We start from the raw sequence: 16,920 nt of genomic DNA on the forward strand, positions 1-16,920 counted from the left end.
TTTGTTTGTTTGTTTGTTTGTTTGTGTCACGCCTGGCGCTATCCCGTATCTGTCCCGTACTGTACCGTACCAGCAAAGACAGCTGGCCACAATATTTTTGTGTGTTTGTGCCATCGACATGCCTGGCGCTATCCCGTACCTGTCCCGTACCATCAAGAGTACGGTACCATCAAGAGAATAAGACATTAGTATATATGCGAAGTGTATCGGGGGGAATGCATTCAGTGCAGTAACATTTTGTGTGGATTTGTGTGCGAGGCCGAGATCCCATTAGCAGGCTGGCTGGGCCGCCTGTCGACCTGCCCGGGAATCGCATGTAGGCGGATAGCATAATAACTATAACGTATAATTATACAGTCATGTAGATGTAGAGCAGGGAGTCATATTATGTAAACGACTCCCTGCTGTATGGGGAGATTTTCTGGAAAGAAATACGAAGTAGGGAGACGAGTAAATGCAATCAGAATGGATGTTGGTTGCCGCCAGTATAATAATAATAAGAAGATAAACGCCCGTGATCGGCAGAGTCAGCGCCGGTCCCAGGAAACGTCATCGACTGCAGAACGCCCGTGATCGGCAGAGTCAGCGCCGGTCCCCAAGCTATGCAGAAGACGTTACTTCAGTATCTCATTGAAGCGTTTTGGCAATACAATGATGAAGCTAATCAAAGGAAAAAGCATTTCCACCAGTTCTAACAACATGCACGATGAGCTAGGCAACAAAGCATAGCGCAGGGCCCTGAGCTTCCAAGCTCTCTCGTTTGGTGTTTGTTTGTTTGTTTGTTTGTTTGTTTGTTTGTGTCACGCCTGGCGCTATCCCGTATCTGTCCCGTACTGTACCGTACCAGCAAAGACAGCTGGCCACAATATTTTTGTTTGTGTGTGCCATCGACATGCCTGGCGCTATCCCGTACCTGTCCCGTACCATCAAGAGTACGGTACCATCAAGAGAATGAGTATATATGCGAAGTGTATCGGGGGAATGCATTCAGTGCATTAACATTTTGTGTGGATTTGTGTGGGAGGCCGAGATCCCACTAGCAGGCTGGCTGGGCCGCCTGTCGACCAGCCTGGGAATCGCATGTAGGCTGATAGCATAATAATTATAACGTACTTATATACAGTCATGTAGATGTATAGAGAGTATATGGAGTAGATTATCGTATCCGTTCCCGAAGGGAACTCACGACGGCCGTTAACACCCGATAAACCCTAGCGGCAGATGCAGCGCCTAACGGTGGGGGTGAGTGGGTAAGTCTCACAACCACTGGCACAATTGCCGAAAGCGACCCCATTAGCTGCATCCATGTACCCCTTGTGCCTGGCCACAAGTTCCCAGTTGACTGTGGGTAGCAGCACGGCTGGAAAAACCGCTCCCAGGCAGGACTTGAACCAGGTAGAGGGGACGGCTCGATACCGGGACGCTTTGACAGCCAAATTTGTATAGACCCAAACCGATCATCAGCGTTGAATTTTCACTCGAAATATGTTTGTGGAAGGAAACTGGCATGTTGAAGTTTGCTCTGGGGCCAGAGTCAATCGAACTGAGCCACTCCTTTGTGTTGTCCCATTGCCTCCAAGTTGCCCAATTTTTCGCTTCAAAAAAGTTCAATTCAGAGGTGGCTCCAAACCGGACACGTTTTAGAGTGCACGTCAAATTCACTCTGGGTCTGAACTTAGGTAATTGCTATCGCTCCACGACGGCCAGTACAGAGTAACAATAAGCCTTGTGTGTGCTTCCATTAGTTTCGATTGGTATGTGGTGCTTTATTGGCGAGAGGCGAGCCGCTGTTTACCTGCGACAAGAAGTTGATTTTTCGAAAGTCGTAAAACTCAAGTCGCAGTGCGAAGCAACACGTCAAAAACTCACCTGCTTGGTATGGCGCTTCTGGTCATCGCAGAGCCATGAAATTTTGGCTCGGAGTATAACACATCGTAGTCTCACTGTGACATATGTTTTCTAATCAAAATACCAAGAGAGAAAGTGAATATTGAGTCCGCTCTGGTTTGCAGCCTATGTCCTATTTGAAACCGTCCCCTCTACCTCTCGAATCTCAATCATGGTCTTTGACCAACCCCCTGTGCCTGCCTGGTCGTAGTGTAGTGTAGTAGTAGTGTAGATGTATAGCAGGGAGTCATATTATGTAAACGAATCCCTCCTGTATGGGGAGATTTTATGGAAAGAAATACGAAGTAGGGAGACGAGTAAATGCAATCAGAATGGATGTTAGTTGCCGTCAGTATACCGGTAATAATAATAATAAGAAGAAGAAGAAGAACGCCCGTGATCGGCAGAGTCAGCGCCGGTCCCAGGAAACGTCAGGACAGACATCCCGTCGACTCCAAAACGCCCGTGATCGGCAGAGTCAGCGCCGGTCCCATAGCTATGCAGAAGACGTTACTTCAGTATCACATTGAAACGTTTTGAAATACAATGATGTAGCTAATCAAAGGAAAAAGCATTTCCACCAGTTCTAACAACATGCACGATGAGCTAGGCAACAAAGCATTAGGCCTTGGCGGATAATGCTCGAAAAGGTGGCAGATTCTGCTTTTTTTGTACCGAAATTGGCAGAACCATACAAACCTTATGGCGGGCAATTCCTCGAATTCTGCTCCATTTCTTTATCCACATACCAAACACGCATGAAACTTACCAGAAAAAGTACCGAATTCTGCCAATTTTTCTGCCGGCATTATCCGCCAAGGCCTACAAAGCATAGCGCAGGGCCCTGAGCTTCCAAGCTCTCTCGTTTGGTGTTTGTTTGTTTGTTTGTGTCACGCCTGGCGCTATCCCGTATCTGTCCCGTACTGTACCGTACCAGCAAAGACAGCTGGCCACACTATTTTTTTGTTTGTGCCATCGACATGCCTGGCGCTATCCCGTACCTGTCCCGTACCATCAAGAGTACGGTACCATCAAGAGAATGAGTATATGCGAAGTGTATCCAGTCCGTGCGCCAGATTCAAAAAAGTCGTCTATAAGTTGACTTTTCATTTTCCGCACTGGGCAGTTTGCGGGTACTTTTTGAGTCGCATTCTCAATGGGGGACAATTTTGGAAAATGGTTTTGTGTCTATGGCTCGTTTGTTTTGGCATTTCGCTACCTGTGTGGTGAGCCTAAAAATTGCGCTTAGCCGTGGCAACGCAATGGTGTATTCCGTTTTTCAGCCAGATGACTTGTTTCGCTGTGGTCCGGCATCTTCCTAGATTCTCAGCCGTCGTCGAATTTGAGTATTTTCGAAACATTTTTTAGGGTGCAGGCGTGGGGCAAGGCTTTCACTCCCAGCCAATGGCACCATTTGGCATAACTCAGCCCTATGAACACGTCACCAGGCCCTCGTTAGTGTCCAGCCCATATTTCCAAAAATGGACTGGACTTGAAACTTGAGTGTACAGACAGTACTATGCATTATGCACGTAATGACCGTATGCAATAACTTTCGCAAGCTACACGACAAGGACTCGGCTGCAGAATAACATAATGATATTCACACCATATGCCATTGTGGTGCACCGTGATACCAATGACAGTATATTTATCGGTGATCAATTGCCTACTGGGTCGCTCCGTTGCCGAGAACGTCAACTTTGCGGACTGTGGAATGACCCGCGACACCGCCAACCACCCCTGACACAAAGCCAAATGCTGAAAGAGCTGACTGATACGGTACCTAGCAAGTTAACTGGATAATGCTCATCTTCAACAAAACCAGGAAATAAAACAGTGCTATGATAAACTACCTCCAGTCACCGGAAACAAATACAGTGCATTACGCATATGGATAGAGATTGCAAGTAGTACATGTATAATTGTATACCAATCTTAGAGAAACCAAACAAGTTATCGGGTCTATACCATCAGAGTTGGCAGCTATATGTATTGGATTCTCCTGGTGTGCAGAATGATGCTGGCGGCGTGGTTCATATCCACTGTTGGCTTGCTGTCGGCAGTACCTTCACTATCTCACGTCTAAGGCATTTTATAGTCTGCATGACTTGGATCAGAACGCCATAGTTATCCACACGAGAATGGTAATAAATCCAGATCACTAAGGCCTTCTTCATTGCAGTTGGCGCAATACGTTCACGGGATCGCGTCTCCGACCTCCAAATTGTAATTATAGCTGGCTAGTCTGTTGTTTGTTGGCAGACAAGAATTGCGATGCTTCTTCAAAAGAGGCAGTTTAGCGATGTCTGTCCATGACATATTCCGCATTGCTGTGTGTGGAAGGAAAGGTGCAACAATATTAGATTGCTGCTGGCCATAGACATCAAACTGCAACATCTGGGCTTCAGCTGTCACAGGTCCATTGACAGAGAGACTGCCGCATATTGCACATACTGCAAACTATTGACTTCATGCCATCGCCTCATGGATCAGAAGTCACCACACTGAAAGAAGAACAGCAGAGGAAAACAGAACTGATGCAGTTAATCGATGCAGTTAATTGGCAGCAACAAATTTACTCCTTCATTTCATTCGACGAATTTGAGTCGTTTAATGCAAGAAAAAAGTCAGAGAGCAGGATCTAGGAGAGGGCATGCACCAGTGCTGTTGTGCCTATAATAATTATATGCTCAGAATTTCACCACAATAATGCACATAATACTGACATATTTACACTATGCAACCTAGTAGTCAACAAATTCAGAAAAAAATCTAGTACTTCAGCTGGTGAAATATCCCACCTCTATCCCCTAAGCTCAAATGTCCCTGTAAAATTGATAAAGGATTGGTAGATGCTCACTCGGAGTGGTGTTTGAAAAGTAACACAACAGGTCATGACGATTTAGAACATGCTCAATTGTCTCTTCTCATAAAATCACAATATTGCCTGTGCGTGGTTTATTTCGGGTGCAATTGTGGGGCACATAGGTATCACTCTAATTTCTCGTGCATTCGAAAGATAAAGCTTTGGTCTATCACCCCACAAAGCGGCTTTAGTGTCCGCGATGGGTAAATGCCTTACCTGGTGTGAAATTGGTGACCATATTCCTCGTTTCAGCAATTACAAAAATGAGACATTCGTCCTTGGTGGCTGCTCACGAACTGCAAGCTCCAAAATAATTTTCCAGGGTACGGCCATAGGTGTCTACATCACTCCGAGCCATCTCTCCAGTGTAGGAAAGGTCTCCTGACGAGACTAGAAGGGCTCTAAGCAGCAAATTTCATTGAAATATTCACCATTCGGAGATAGGCGAAATCAACAGAAAACAAGCCCGCAGGTGCGGCGCCTTGGAGGCTACGATTCCCGCGAGAAAATGAAAATCGGTCTCTCAAGGGGCTTGGCGCACGGACTGTATCGGGGGAATGCATTCAGTGCAGTAACATTTTGTGTGGATTTGTGTGCGAGGCCGAGATCCCACTAGCAGGCTGGCTGGGCCGCCTGTCGACCAGCCCGGGAATCGCATGTAGGCCGAAAGCATAATAATTATAACGTATATACAGTCATGTAGATCTATAGCAGGGAGTCATATTATGTAAACGACTCCCTGCTGTATGGGGAGATTTTCTGAAAAAATACGAAGTAGGGAGACGAGTAAATGCAATCAGAATGGATGTTAGTTGCCGTCAGTATAATAATAAGAAGAAGAAGAACGCCCGTGATCGGCAAAGTCAGCGCCGGTCCCAGGAAACGTCAGGACAGACATCCCGTCGACTCCAGAACGCCCGTGATCGGCAGAGTCAGCGCCGGTCCCATAGCTATGCAGAAGACGTTACTTCAGCAACTCATTGAAACGTTTTTGCAATACAATGATGTTGCTAATCAAAGGAAAAAAAACATTTCCATCAGTTCTAACAACATGCACGATGAGCTAGGCAACAAAGCATAGCGCAGGGCCCTGAGCTTCCAAGCTCTCTCGTTTGGTGTTTGTTTGTTTGTTTGTGTGTTTGTGTGTTTGTGTCACGCCTGGCGCTATCCCGTATCTGTCCCGTACCGTACCGTACCATCAAACACAGCTAGCCACATACAGCTGGCCGCAATATTCAAATAGGGCTTTCAAACGCAAGATCATAACGTGAAGCAACTTGGAGCATAACTATTATGATTGTACCACAGTTCTAGTATGTAGGCTACAGAATTGTGTACAATGCACCTGATCAGCGCTATCGCGCTAGTGATCTGTTTGGTAAAGGACGTTTTTGCAATACAATGATGTAGCTAATCAAAGGAAAAAAACATTTCCATCAGTTCTAACAACATGCACGATGAGCTAGGCAACAAAGCATAGCGCAGGGCCCTGAGCTTCCAAGCTCTCTCGTTTGGTGTTTGTTTGTTTGTTTGTGTGTTTGTGTGTTTGTGTCACGCCTGGCGCTATCCCGTATCTGTCCCTACCGTACCGTACCATCAAACACAGCTAGCAACATACAGCTGGCCGCAATATTCAAATAGGGCTTTCAAACGCAAGATCATAACGTGAAGCAACTTGGAAGAATGAGTATGAATGCGAAGTGTATGGGGGAATGCATGTAGGGCAATAGTGCGGGTTCGAATCCCAAGTAGTGCCTGAAAAATAGGAGAATTGAAAAAATTATAATATCCCTTTTCATTTTTTGCCGTCATCAAGACGTTAGACGGTGTCGTATTACCCTCGACCGTACCTGTCCTGTACCTCTCCCGTACCGTACCGTACAATCAAAGACGGCTGGCCACAATGTATAATAATATCAAGAGTACATAACCCCCCAGAGTGTGCAACGCCGATCCAGCTCTGTGTAGGGTCTTGGTCGAGCGGAATCGGATCTTCTGATGTCATGCGTACACTTCACACCAGCGCAAGGCCGGTCTCGAGGCAGGGCACCATTGTTTTTGATCCAAGAGTACCCGCGACTCCCCGGGTTCCCCTCAGATGTGTACGGTATTATGACGCAAAGATCCGATTCCGCTCGACCAAGACCCTATGCAGAGCTGGATCAGGCGTTGCACACTCTGGGGGGTTATGTACTCTTGATAATATAATAGGGCTTTCAAATACAAGATGATAACACAGCGTGGTGCGGTCTGTCTCAGGCCCTTGTTCAAACTCTGGAAATACACCAGCGTCTGCTTCTAAAAATCCTGTTTCGCAAAAATCAAACATTCTCCTCCCAACGTCTCTACAGTTTAGCTTCAGGATCTCCCCTCTTAGAGCGACACCAGCAACATCTTTGCATCCTTGTACACATGATCTTATTAGACCTGGCTCCAAAACACTTTGCTAAGTATAACTGGTTTGTGTCCACCAGATCAACACGTCATTCCTTCTCATTACCCCGTGCCAATACCTCCCTGTTTCTGAAATCTCCTATATTCTCTGCGTACACTCTCTGGTCTTCCCTGCCAACTAGCCTTAAAGCATGCACAGACATTAAGGAGTTCAAACTTCAACTTCTTCGTCCTAAATAATCTCACCATTTTCGTCATGCCTCCCCTTGCAGTACTCTCTTTGTTTCTCTCCTTATTATTCAGTTCGGCGTGGTTGGCTACCACCCGACTTCTCATATATATTGGCAGTCTTCTGACGAGCCAGGATATGTTGAATTAATAATAATAATGTGGAAGAGAAAAAGACATATGGATACGAGTTAAGAGTAACTCTCCATCACTGTAACATGATACTAGATACAGTCAGAAAGTGCAATAACTAGGCACAAAAACTGACAGAGTTCTGAAACATTCGACGTCCTGACAGCTAGCTTCAACACATCTCCGTAGTGCTAACCGACAGCCTTCCAACTTGGAAAGTTCAAGGTTATGGAAAAGACCAAAGAGGGGAAGGCAAGCGCAACGAAAACGAGCAAAAGCTACAGTCCCAACGGAACAAAGAACGTCGATTGTTACTGGACGATGACGAGACCAGTACGACATTTGACAAAGCGGTCTAACTACAATTCGAAGCAGCAAAGCAGCACACCACCCAACTTGGGTGGGTCATAAATATCAAAGATAAGTAAAGGAAGGGAAGCTTTGCGAAAACGAATTGTACAAGCCGAAAGCTAAACTCCTACAGTGCTCCTCATGCATGACATTGTGATGGACTAGTTGACTATAAAACAAGTTGTGTCACACGACGTACGTTTCGCCTTGCTTTTAAAATTCGTACATACATATTCATGTACTAGAACTGTGGTACAATCGTGTAGTTATGCTCCTACCTTCGGAAGGATGCCAAATTATGCTCCAAATTTTGAACCACCAAATTATGCCAATAATTATGCCGGCATAATCCGCCGGTGCCTAGCGATAGTGCGGGTTCGAATCCTAGGTTATGTCTAAAAACAAAAAAATTATAAACTTATAAGAATTTATAACATTCCTATGCTTTTTTTGTCTAGGTCATGAAGGCAAAAACGCATAGCGTGGGGCCCTGAGCTTCCAAGCTCTCTCGTTAGGATGACCCAAAGGCTGACCGCCTATCGTGTGGTCCGTCGCATTGAAGGATGACGGTACAAGAGAGTACAGATTTGGAAAGGGGGGGGGGGGGGACTACGATGAACAGGGTAAGGGCAAATCCCGAGCATTATGTTAGCATTACAAAAGGATAGGCAGGATGCGTATTATAGGAAACCCAAGTTGCTGCAGGTTGGTAGTCATTGCTGATAACGTGCAGAAAAACTAAATCCGAAGCTTTTTTTGCTGTCGGATAGGATGCGTATTATAGGAGACTGTAAAGTTATGTAACGCGCTCCACAGGCAACCATAAATTCGGCCGTCAGCAACAGTTAAGAACACGCATACTATCAAGGCAAGGACATTATTGTATGATTGTATTGTATCGTATTGTATGGATTATAGTTTTACCTCATTGGCTCAACATGTCAATTTATTACTACAAAAAGGCCAGAAAATCCGCTTATAAGGAGATAAAAAGGAAATGAAGGAGCAAACCGGCGAATTTTTCGGCCGACCGATTTGGGAAAGGCCTAATCGAGATGGGGCAACATCTGCTTGGCCTTCACATGAACATATGGACTGTCTTACGTGTGTGGACGGTGCTTGTGCTCACTACAATATCAGGGTCTACAGGCATCCGAAGCACTGATTGTATCTGTATTATTTTTTACTCAATGTATGCAACACTATTATCTCCACATCACCATGTTTTTTATTTTTGTTTATGATTTTCACTCCATTGTCGTGAGTTCCCCTTGGGAACGGAAACGAGAATAATAATAATAAACCAAAAGTTGATGAAGTGAGAGAAAATAACAATCCCAAATTCCCAATTAATTCTTGTGAAAAGAAGAAGGACAAAATGTTACGAGTTATGACTAACTGTCCACCAACGTAACCAGATCTTGCGTTGCGTTACGTTGGTGGACAGTTAGTCATAACTCGTGACATTTTGTCCTTCTTCTTTTCACAATTATTTAATTGGCTCACCATCCGAGTTCCAATAAATTCTGCAATTACTTTTGCCTAACTCATATTGAAACTGATTGAAACGTTATTGCAATACAATGATGTAGCCAATCAATGAAAACAAATTCCATCAGTTCTAAAGTCTCTTTCCCTCAAACCAGTTAAAAGTTCTAATAATATTTTTTTTTTATTTTTTTCTACTTTTATTATTGGCTCAATACCCGAGTTTCAAATATTTTTTTATTTTTATTTTGGCCAGCCGGCTACTATCATTAAATGTTCGGGGTAAGACAAGGGGAAGTACCCATGTCGGGGCGTGAGTACTGCACCGGGAGTTGCAGCTTAATATGCATGATGAGCAATGCAAAAAAGAATAGCGTAGGGCCATGAGCTTCCAAGCTCTCTCGTTCCTTTTCGTTGCAAACATGTATACGGAGGCCACTTTACGACTAATGATTTCCATACAAGTACATAACCTCGGGGAGCAAAAGTCTCTCTTTCCCACAAGCTGCCACATACCAACTAAATACAATACCAAGCACTTCAAACGAGCTGACGTGCACGCGTGGCTCTTTTCACGAACCCAGACAAAGGGATCGGTCTTATCCCGACTTGTTATCTACAAATAACCAGTTACAAGACTGCCAATGTGTTCACACTCATATTCAACCAGATTGAAACGTTTTTTGCAAATAAAATGATGTAGCCAATCAATGTAAAAAAACATTGTCATCAGTTCCAATAACATGCATGATGAGCTAGACCAAAAAAAAAAAAGTGTAGGGCCCTGAGCTAGGGACCGGCGGATTCTGCTCGAAAAGGTGGCAGATTCTGCTCGAAAAGCTGTGAAATTGGCAGAACCATACAAACCTTATGGCGGGCAATTCCTCGAATTCTCCTCCATTTCTTTATCCACATACCAAACATGCATGAAACTTACCAGAAAAAGTACCGAATTCTGCCAATTTTTCTGCCGGCTGAATCCGCCGAACCCTACCCTGAGCTTCCAAGATCTCTCGTCGGCCACTTGGCGTACAATGTTTTTTTTTTAGTTTGGGCATGTCTTGGAATCCATAGTGCCCTTGATACCAGGCATTCTGTGAAATGTACACAATGTATGCTTATTTATGGCACATATACATTTCGGAAGGGCACCAAAATTTCCATGATGGAAGTTGGGAATTAAAGACTTCACTTAGGGGAAGTTAGACATGAAAAAAGAATTTTCCAAATAAATTACGCCTTAGCCACCTTTTAGCTTGGCTCGGCTCATGTCTTGAAGAGAACGAAGATGTGTATGTTTGTACGATACAGGCTTGTGATTTTGTAGCGGATACGGACTGATTTCAGACGTAAGCATGGCGCATAAAAGGGCTGCGCTCACGTGTTCGCATTGTTCTTCAAGTATGATTCAATGGTTTTCTCTATCTGCAGTGAATTCCAATTGAAACCAACTCCAAGATTCAAAATAACTTCATTTCCCATTCATCTTCTTCCTTCTCGCTTGAATGGCTCATGCTGCAAACCCCAGACGGGAAGGCGTCACTGAGCAGCCACCTAGGGTCGGTGACCAGACGACGTCAGAATTCCCAGCTAATTATGCAGGCACATCCGCCGGTTATCAGGCATACCAGCACCTGCTCGAAATGCAGAAGAACGAAATTCGCCAGCTCTGCGTAACGTCTCTCGACAGAGAGTTCACAGTCAAGGGGAAGATGTTCGAGAACAGAAAGGTAAGAATTTGCCGGATCGAAGAAGACGAAGGCCAGCGTTACAAGACTGTTTTAAAGATGGGCAAATTCGATCTCCAAAACGAAGCTTGGAAGAAGAAGGAGATGCTGTCGGAGATCGCCGTCCACAGATATGTAACAATGACTGGCTGCCCTTACATCGCGCAGATTCACAACACACTGTACAACTTCTATGACGACTATTGCTTTGGCTTCCAGGTGGAATATATGCGCCAAGGTACCGTAATGGAAAACTTATCCAAGCTCTCCTACGCGGGTCGCCTCCGAGTGTGCAGGGATGTTGCGAGAGGTCTGAAACACATCCACTCCTTGCACATTGTCCACGCTGACATCAAGGTTCACAATGTTCTTGTACACATTAGAGCAGATGGCCAACCTATGGGCAAGATCATCGACTTCGGAGCAAGCAAAGTCATGGGTTTCAAAGTAAAAACCGGCCATAGCATTGGGAATACATGGCAATTCACATGCCCAGAACTCGCCAATCCAGAGGAAACTCGTTTAGTACTTGCGGCTTCGGTGGACATTTGGTCATTCGGTATGATGGCCTTGAGTTCGTTGACCCCGAGCTACCAAATGCCTTGGGATAGGGCCTCCGACCACAATCAGGACTTCAAATACTTTCGTGAGCATTTGGACAGCAGCTCCGAGAGATCAAGCAGCCGAAATCCGGTGCCGCTTAAATTTTTGAGTCAGACGCCATACAATGTCCTCCGCCCTTTCGTGAACTACTTGGTTACAAATCTCCTGCGGATGGATCCAACGCGGCGCTTCGACATGGATCGCGTTATTCAGGAGCTGGAAGGCGAGATTCCAGGAGCAAGCACTGCTCTCGAAGCTATGAAGTGATTTGCATTTTTATCAAAAGCTAAAACTCGGATTTTGAGCCAATAATAAAATGTAGAAAGGAAAAGGACATAATATGGATAGGAGTTAATTTTAAGAGTAACTCTCCATCACTGTAACCAGATACTATTATAATGTATAGGATATTGCACGGTTCCAAGGGGATTATTTTTCAAATCCCCAAGGCGCGCAGCGCCGCGGGGATTATGAAAAATAATTCTCGCGGACACTGTGCAATATCCTATATAGACCACACTTTTCGGGTGATCAGCAGCGCTGCATGCAGCATGAACCAGTGCACTGTGAACGGAACAACACCGAACGCGAAGTACCGGTAGTTCTGATATAGTCGTTTGTTCGTCGCCTCTCCAGGTTTTGATCCACTTATTGGTTTGACTGAGGCGAATGCGGATTGTCACACACTTTCTTTGGTTTGTCTCCCAAGATGAAGCCTCATGAACTCTGCTGCTTGTTGGTAGCTGACCAGACCGTGGGGGAAAGCGATACTGATAGCGATCAAGTGAAGACGACGAAATAGTAGATATTGTAATAATTAATTGAAAATATTTTGAGGTGCTCTGTTCGTCTGTCACCTACCGGCGTGGAGGCGATTTATTCCCTACAAATCAAAGACTACAATGAAGAATTGTCAGACACTGACGTCCGTCCCATGGCTTAGTCAAATGGTGTAAGAGTATCCGAAATAAGATGGATTGTTTGTGATCGTGTGGAACAAATTTGACAAGACCAGTAGAGCGTGAATGAGTACATCTACACGTACATGTAGAACCAATGACATTGAGTTAGTAGTAGGCTAACTGCTGCAAAGATTTATCTTTCAGGTCTGTGAAAGAAGGAATTTTCCAAACATTGTACTAGAAACTAAAGTTTGCATTGAATGGCGATGCTCATTACTATGCGTCTTTGTCATTTCGTTCAATGTTTCTATGACAACTCGTGTGCTGGACGAGCATTTGTTGTCATTGATTCAATTTCATTTACTCTCCATAGGCTATTGGATTATTTTCCTTACTCGGTCTTTTTATAACCAGTATCTATATGAGAGTGTGGTGTGTCTCTATGGTTGCCGATGTTCGGCACACCCGGTTCATGTAGCATGTTGCAAATTAAGATGCTCTTGTTTGTTGCTGATAGAAAGATTGCCACTTCCCTAGTTTTTTTCACCAATATGCTTTTCTTTTGATAACTATAGCCACTTCCCCTTTTTAGACCTTATCTGGAAGGCCCATTCTTGCATATTCAAGCAGCAGCCAAGGGAGCTAGCTCTATTGGTTATGCTGGTAGAAGGACTAGGACTGGGTCCGACCCACCGTCCGAGGGGATCCACAAGATTTCCTGTGTATATGAGATCCCCTCGTTTGAGGGGATTATGAGCCATAATCCCCTCAAACTAGGGGAAATATCCTTAGATCACCTGAAAAGGGTGATCTACACAGTCAGAAAGTGCAATAACTAGGCACAAAACTGACAGAGTACTCGTACTGAGACATTCGACGTCCTGACACCTAGCTTCAACACATCTCCCCGTAGCGCTAACCATAACCTGGAACTGTCCGAGTTGGAAGGCTGCTGGTTAGCGCTACGGAGATTGTTGAAATAAGTCGCTGCGTTCAATTGCGGTCGGCGGATTTTATTAGTGACTCATGTGCGTTGTTCAGGAGTTGCAACTCCACATGCATGCATATAGTGCTGGCAACTGAAATCCGACCCCCTAGGCGGGGTGGCATGCGCAAACACGTTTCGTGTTCTGGGTGTTGACATTAACACTATGTACAGTACTAGTGCGGCAGACATTACCATGCCAGGGATCGTGTTTACAAGTAGAGTTTACAGAACAGAAGAACAAGGACAATCAAGGCTTGTTTGCTGCGACTTGAAGTTTCATGCTCTCGCCATCATCAGGCAACATGAAGGTTGGGTGCCGACCATGCCAGTATATATGCCCGGAGAAGGTATGAAAAGCTGTGAGAATGCAGCGGCTAGCGGTGTTATCTTAGGCAGGAGGCTGTGTGCAGAGGGTGTGGTTGTTGAACAGCGGCCCAGCGAGCTGAGAGATGTAGACCGCGCTCAACACACTACATGGTTGTACTCTGAAGTCGGTGGCTCGTGAGGAAGTCATGTTGCACATCCCGACCCAAGGCACACGTCAAAACCCTTAGTTGACTATTGGTTTAACATTATCAGCCTTTTCGCTGGACATCGGCAAGCAAGCTTGACTAGTCTTTGCTTAGGCCAAATGAAATGAAGAATGAGGAACGACCGGGGTCAATGAGGTGCTAGAACGCACGCAACTGCAGAATAGGCAACAAAGAAGAATTATGACTGTGGAGAACTGTGCGATACGAGTTTTACGACACAAATATGGGTAAGAGAAATATTTCTCACTACGCGAAGACTCGACTAGAACCATACATCTCCACAACACTCTCGAAACGGTCTCTGGGAAAAATCAAACTTTGAAAATAATAATAATTATGACCCTTATTTTCGGGCAAGCTTCAGGTATTCTTCGTATCTTGTTCATAGATTGGTGTAGCCAAAGGTTTATGTACTCTTGGTGTAGCCCAGACACCTTTTGCAGAGTGTTGTGCCGTTGCATGGATTATTTTTGCTTTGTTTTTGTTTACTTGAAGTACTGCCATGGCTGGCTACCGCCCCCCCCCCCCCCTCCCTCCATATTGGCCTATATTCTCTGGCCACGGGAAGGTGAAATAAATAAATAAGAGAAAATTCGTTCCTAGAAAAATTCGTCGTAACGTCACCTTCATGCCTGTCGAACAGGTTCGATTGCCTCATAACAAGACAAAACAAGAGTCCACGGTCTACGAATTTGCTCGGATGGCCCAATGTCCGCTCTCATCAACTTTCCTTGACGTTATGTTTGAATACACGATTTTTCTGGATTAATTTCTTTCTAGCTAGTTCTATCAGTGAGGGCTGCATTCCACCAATATGTGTGGATTTACAGGAAGGGTGAGTTTCCAAGTCTGAAGAAAATGCTGGACAGTCGCTCCTTGGACGATGCCTACACAATGATTTAGCGAAAGAGCATGGCTGGCCACATGCAGTCGTGTTTCAAATGGCAAATGTTCAATCGCGGATCAAACACGTCTGAGTCATAGAAACGTTGTCACAGTTCACTGTAGCTTGCATAGTAGATACGTACGTACTCATGATACGACAAAATAATTATGTTGAAACCCCCAGGGTCTGGGTGTCTACTAGACTACGGAGAGGATAGATATAATTATTCCTGAGATTGAATATGTGAATGTTGTACAATATGCTCGTATTGGTGTTATACCGGATACGGGCGGATTGGAGGTGGCGACATGGCATACATGTAGGTAATGGTGCTACGCTTCGCTGCGTCCAGTGTGATCAAACGGCTCTCTTACTTTCTGCCGTGTTCCCAATTTTCACTAATTCCGAGTTCCAAACTGACCTCATTTTCAATTTCAATTTCATCTTCTTTACAATAAAAGAATGGCTGAGGCTCCAACCAGTCCATCGGCCCACGCATCTGCGCTGCCAGAGCCATTAGCAGTGGCGGAAGCGCAGAGGATGGCCCCATTTCAGCAGGTTCCGGTGCATCCACGCAACTATTCGGACAATTATGGGTTCCAGCTGGACTTGCATCTCCAAAAACAAGAAACGTATATTCCCGTGATGTGGACAACGTCCGTAGAAGATTCATTCCCGGTGAAGGAAATACTGTTCGAGACTATCAAGGTAAAAGTGCTCCGCATCAAGGCCAAAGATAGGGATCACCCGGACACTGTCATGAAGATGGGAAAATTCACAAACTCGGAAGAACACCGCCAGAGAAGGTTTCTGACTGAGATGGCAGTGCACCGGTACGCCTCGCGGGGTTGTCCCTACATCGCAGAGATACATAACACGCTGTATCTCTTCCAGCGAAATAGCTGCTATGGGTTTCAGATGGAGTATCTCAGCGACGGTGCCCTTCAAATCGCTACTCTTGAAAGGTATTCGTATTCGGAGCGGGTCGGAATTTGCACGGATGTGGCCAAGGGCCTCAAGCATATTCATTCGCTGCACCTTGTTCATGGCGACATCAAGCTGGACAATATTGTAGTAAGCGTTCGGCCAGACTTAAAGTATGTGGGCAAGATCATCGACTTCGGAGCCGCTAAAGTCATGGGTCGACTAATACCATCTAACATCCCCTTTGGGAACACTTGGCCGTATACCTGCCCGGAGATTGCGGGTCCCCAGACACCAACGGTAGCTCTTGAAGCATCCGCCGACGGATGGTCCTTTGGTCTTGTGGCTTTACAGACGTTGGCCCAAAACGAAGGTATCCCTTGGGCTACGGCTAACAACACGGACGAGGATTTCCGATACTTTCGTGATCATGTGGACAACAGCTCTGAGAGATCATTTAGCAGGGACCCAGTTCAGCTACCGTTTACGAAAGTGGCAGCATTCAAAGTCCTCCGTCCGTTCGTTAACCTCTTGGTCACAAATCTCCTGCGACTGAATCCACAGCACCGATTCAAAATGGATCGTGTTATCGAGGAGTTGGAACATGAACTCACAAAAGCAAATTATTCTTACGCTACTGAGGTTTAGAAGGTTATTCGAGCATTTAAGATTCCAAAAAAGCGTGCTTTCAGAATTTGTATTGTTTTGTATTAAAGGATTTCCCAAAGGCTTTGGGCCTCTCGAGAGGATCTCCTGCAAGAAGTATGAAATGACAATTTTATGTAAAGGGAGCAGTTAATCGAGGATAGGCGAAGGTGTGCTGTCGCCATTAAAGCCCTCTCTCAAATAGTACCCTCTCTCAAATAGTACCCTCTCTCGAATAGCGGCCTCTCTCGAATAGTGCCCTTTCTCAAATAGTACCCTCTCTCAAATAGTGCCCTCTCTCAAATAGTGCCTTCTCTCGAATAGTGCCCTCTCCCAAATAAAAGTGAAAGCCAAAGCGAGTGT

General features: G+C 45.2%; 2 protein-coding genes and 1 long non-coding RNA gene across 3 annotated transcripts; 2 read left to right on the forward strand and 1 right to left on the reverse strand.

Annotated features, from left to right (window-relative positions):
- Positions 1-3,468: 3,468 nt before the first annotated feature.
- LOC135824887 (uncharacterized) lies at positions 3,469-5,307 on the reverse strand. Its single transcript, XR_010554961.1, has 2 exons — positions 4,973-5,307; positions 3,469-4,394 (listed from the first exon to the last, which is right to left on the reverse strand). It is a non-coding gene; the product is annotated as an uncharacterized LOC135824887 (long non-coding RNA).
- Positions 5,308-10,854: 5,547 nt separating this feature from the next.
- On the forward strand, positions 10,855-11,946 carry LOC135825124 (uncharacterized). The gene has a single exon (XM_065337858.1). It carries the CDS (start codon positions 10,855-10,857, stop codon positions 11,944-11,946), a length of 1,092 nt encoding a protein of 363 aa, XP_065193930.1.
- A 3,504-nt stretch (positions 11,947-15,450) lies between these two features.
- On the forward strand, positions 15,451-16,560 carry LOC135825125 (putative protein kinase C delta type homolog). The gene has a single exon (XM_065337859.1). The coding sequence runs from the start codon at positions 15,451-15,453 to the stop codon at positions 16,558-16,560; it is 1,110 nt and encodes a 369-aa protein (XP_065193931.1).
- The last annotated feature ends 360 nt before the right edge of the window (positions 16,561-16,920 follow it).

This window comes from Sycon ciliatum, chromosome 9 (genome assembly GCF_964019385.1).
Source record: "Sycon ciliatum chromosome 9, ocSycCili1.1, whole genome shotgun sequence".
In the NCBI taxonomy this organism is placed as follows: domain Eukaryota; kingdom Metazoa; phylum Porifera; class Calcarea; order Leucosolenida; family Sycettidae; genus Sycon; species Sycon ciliatum.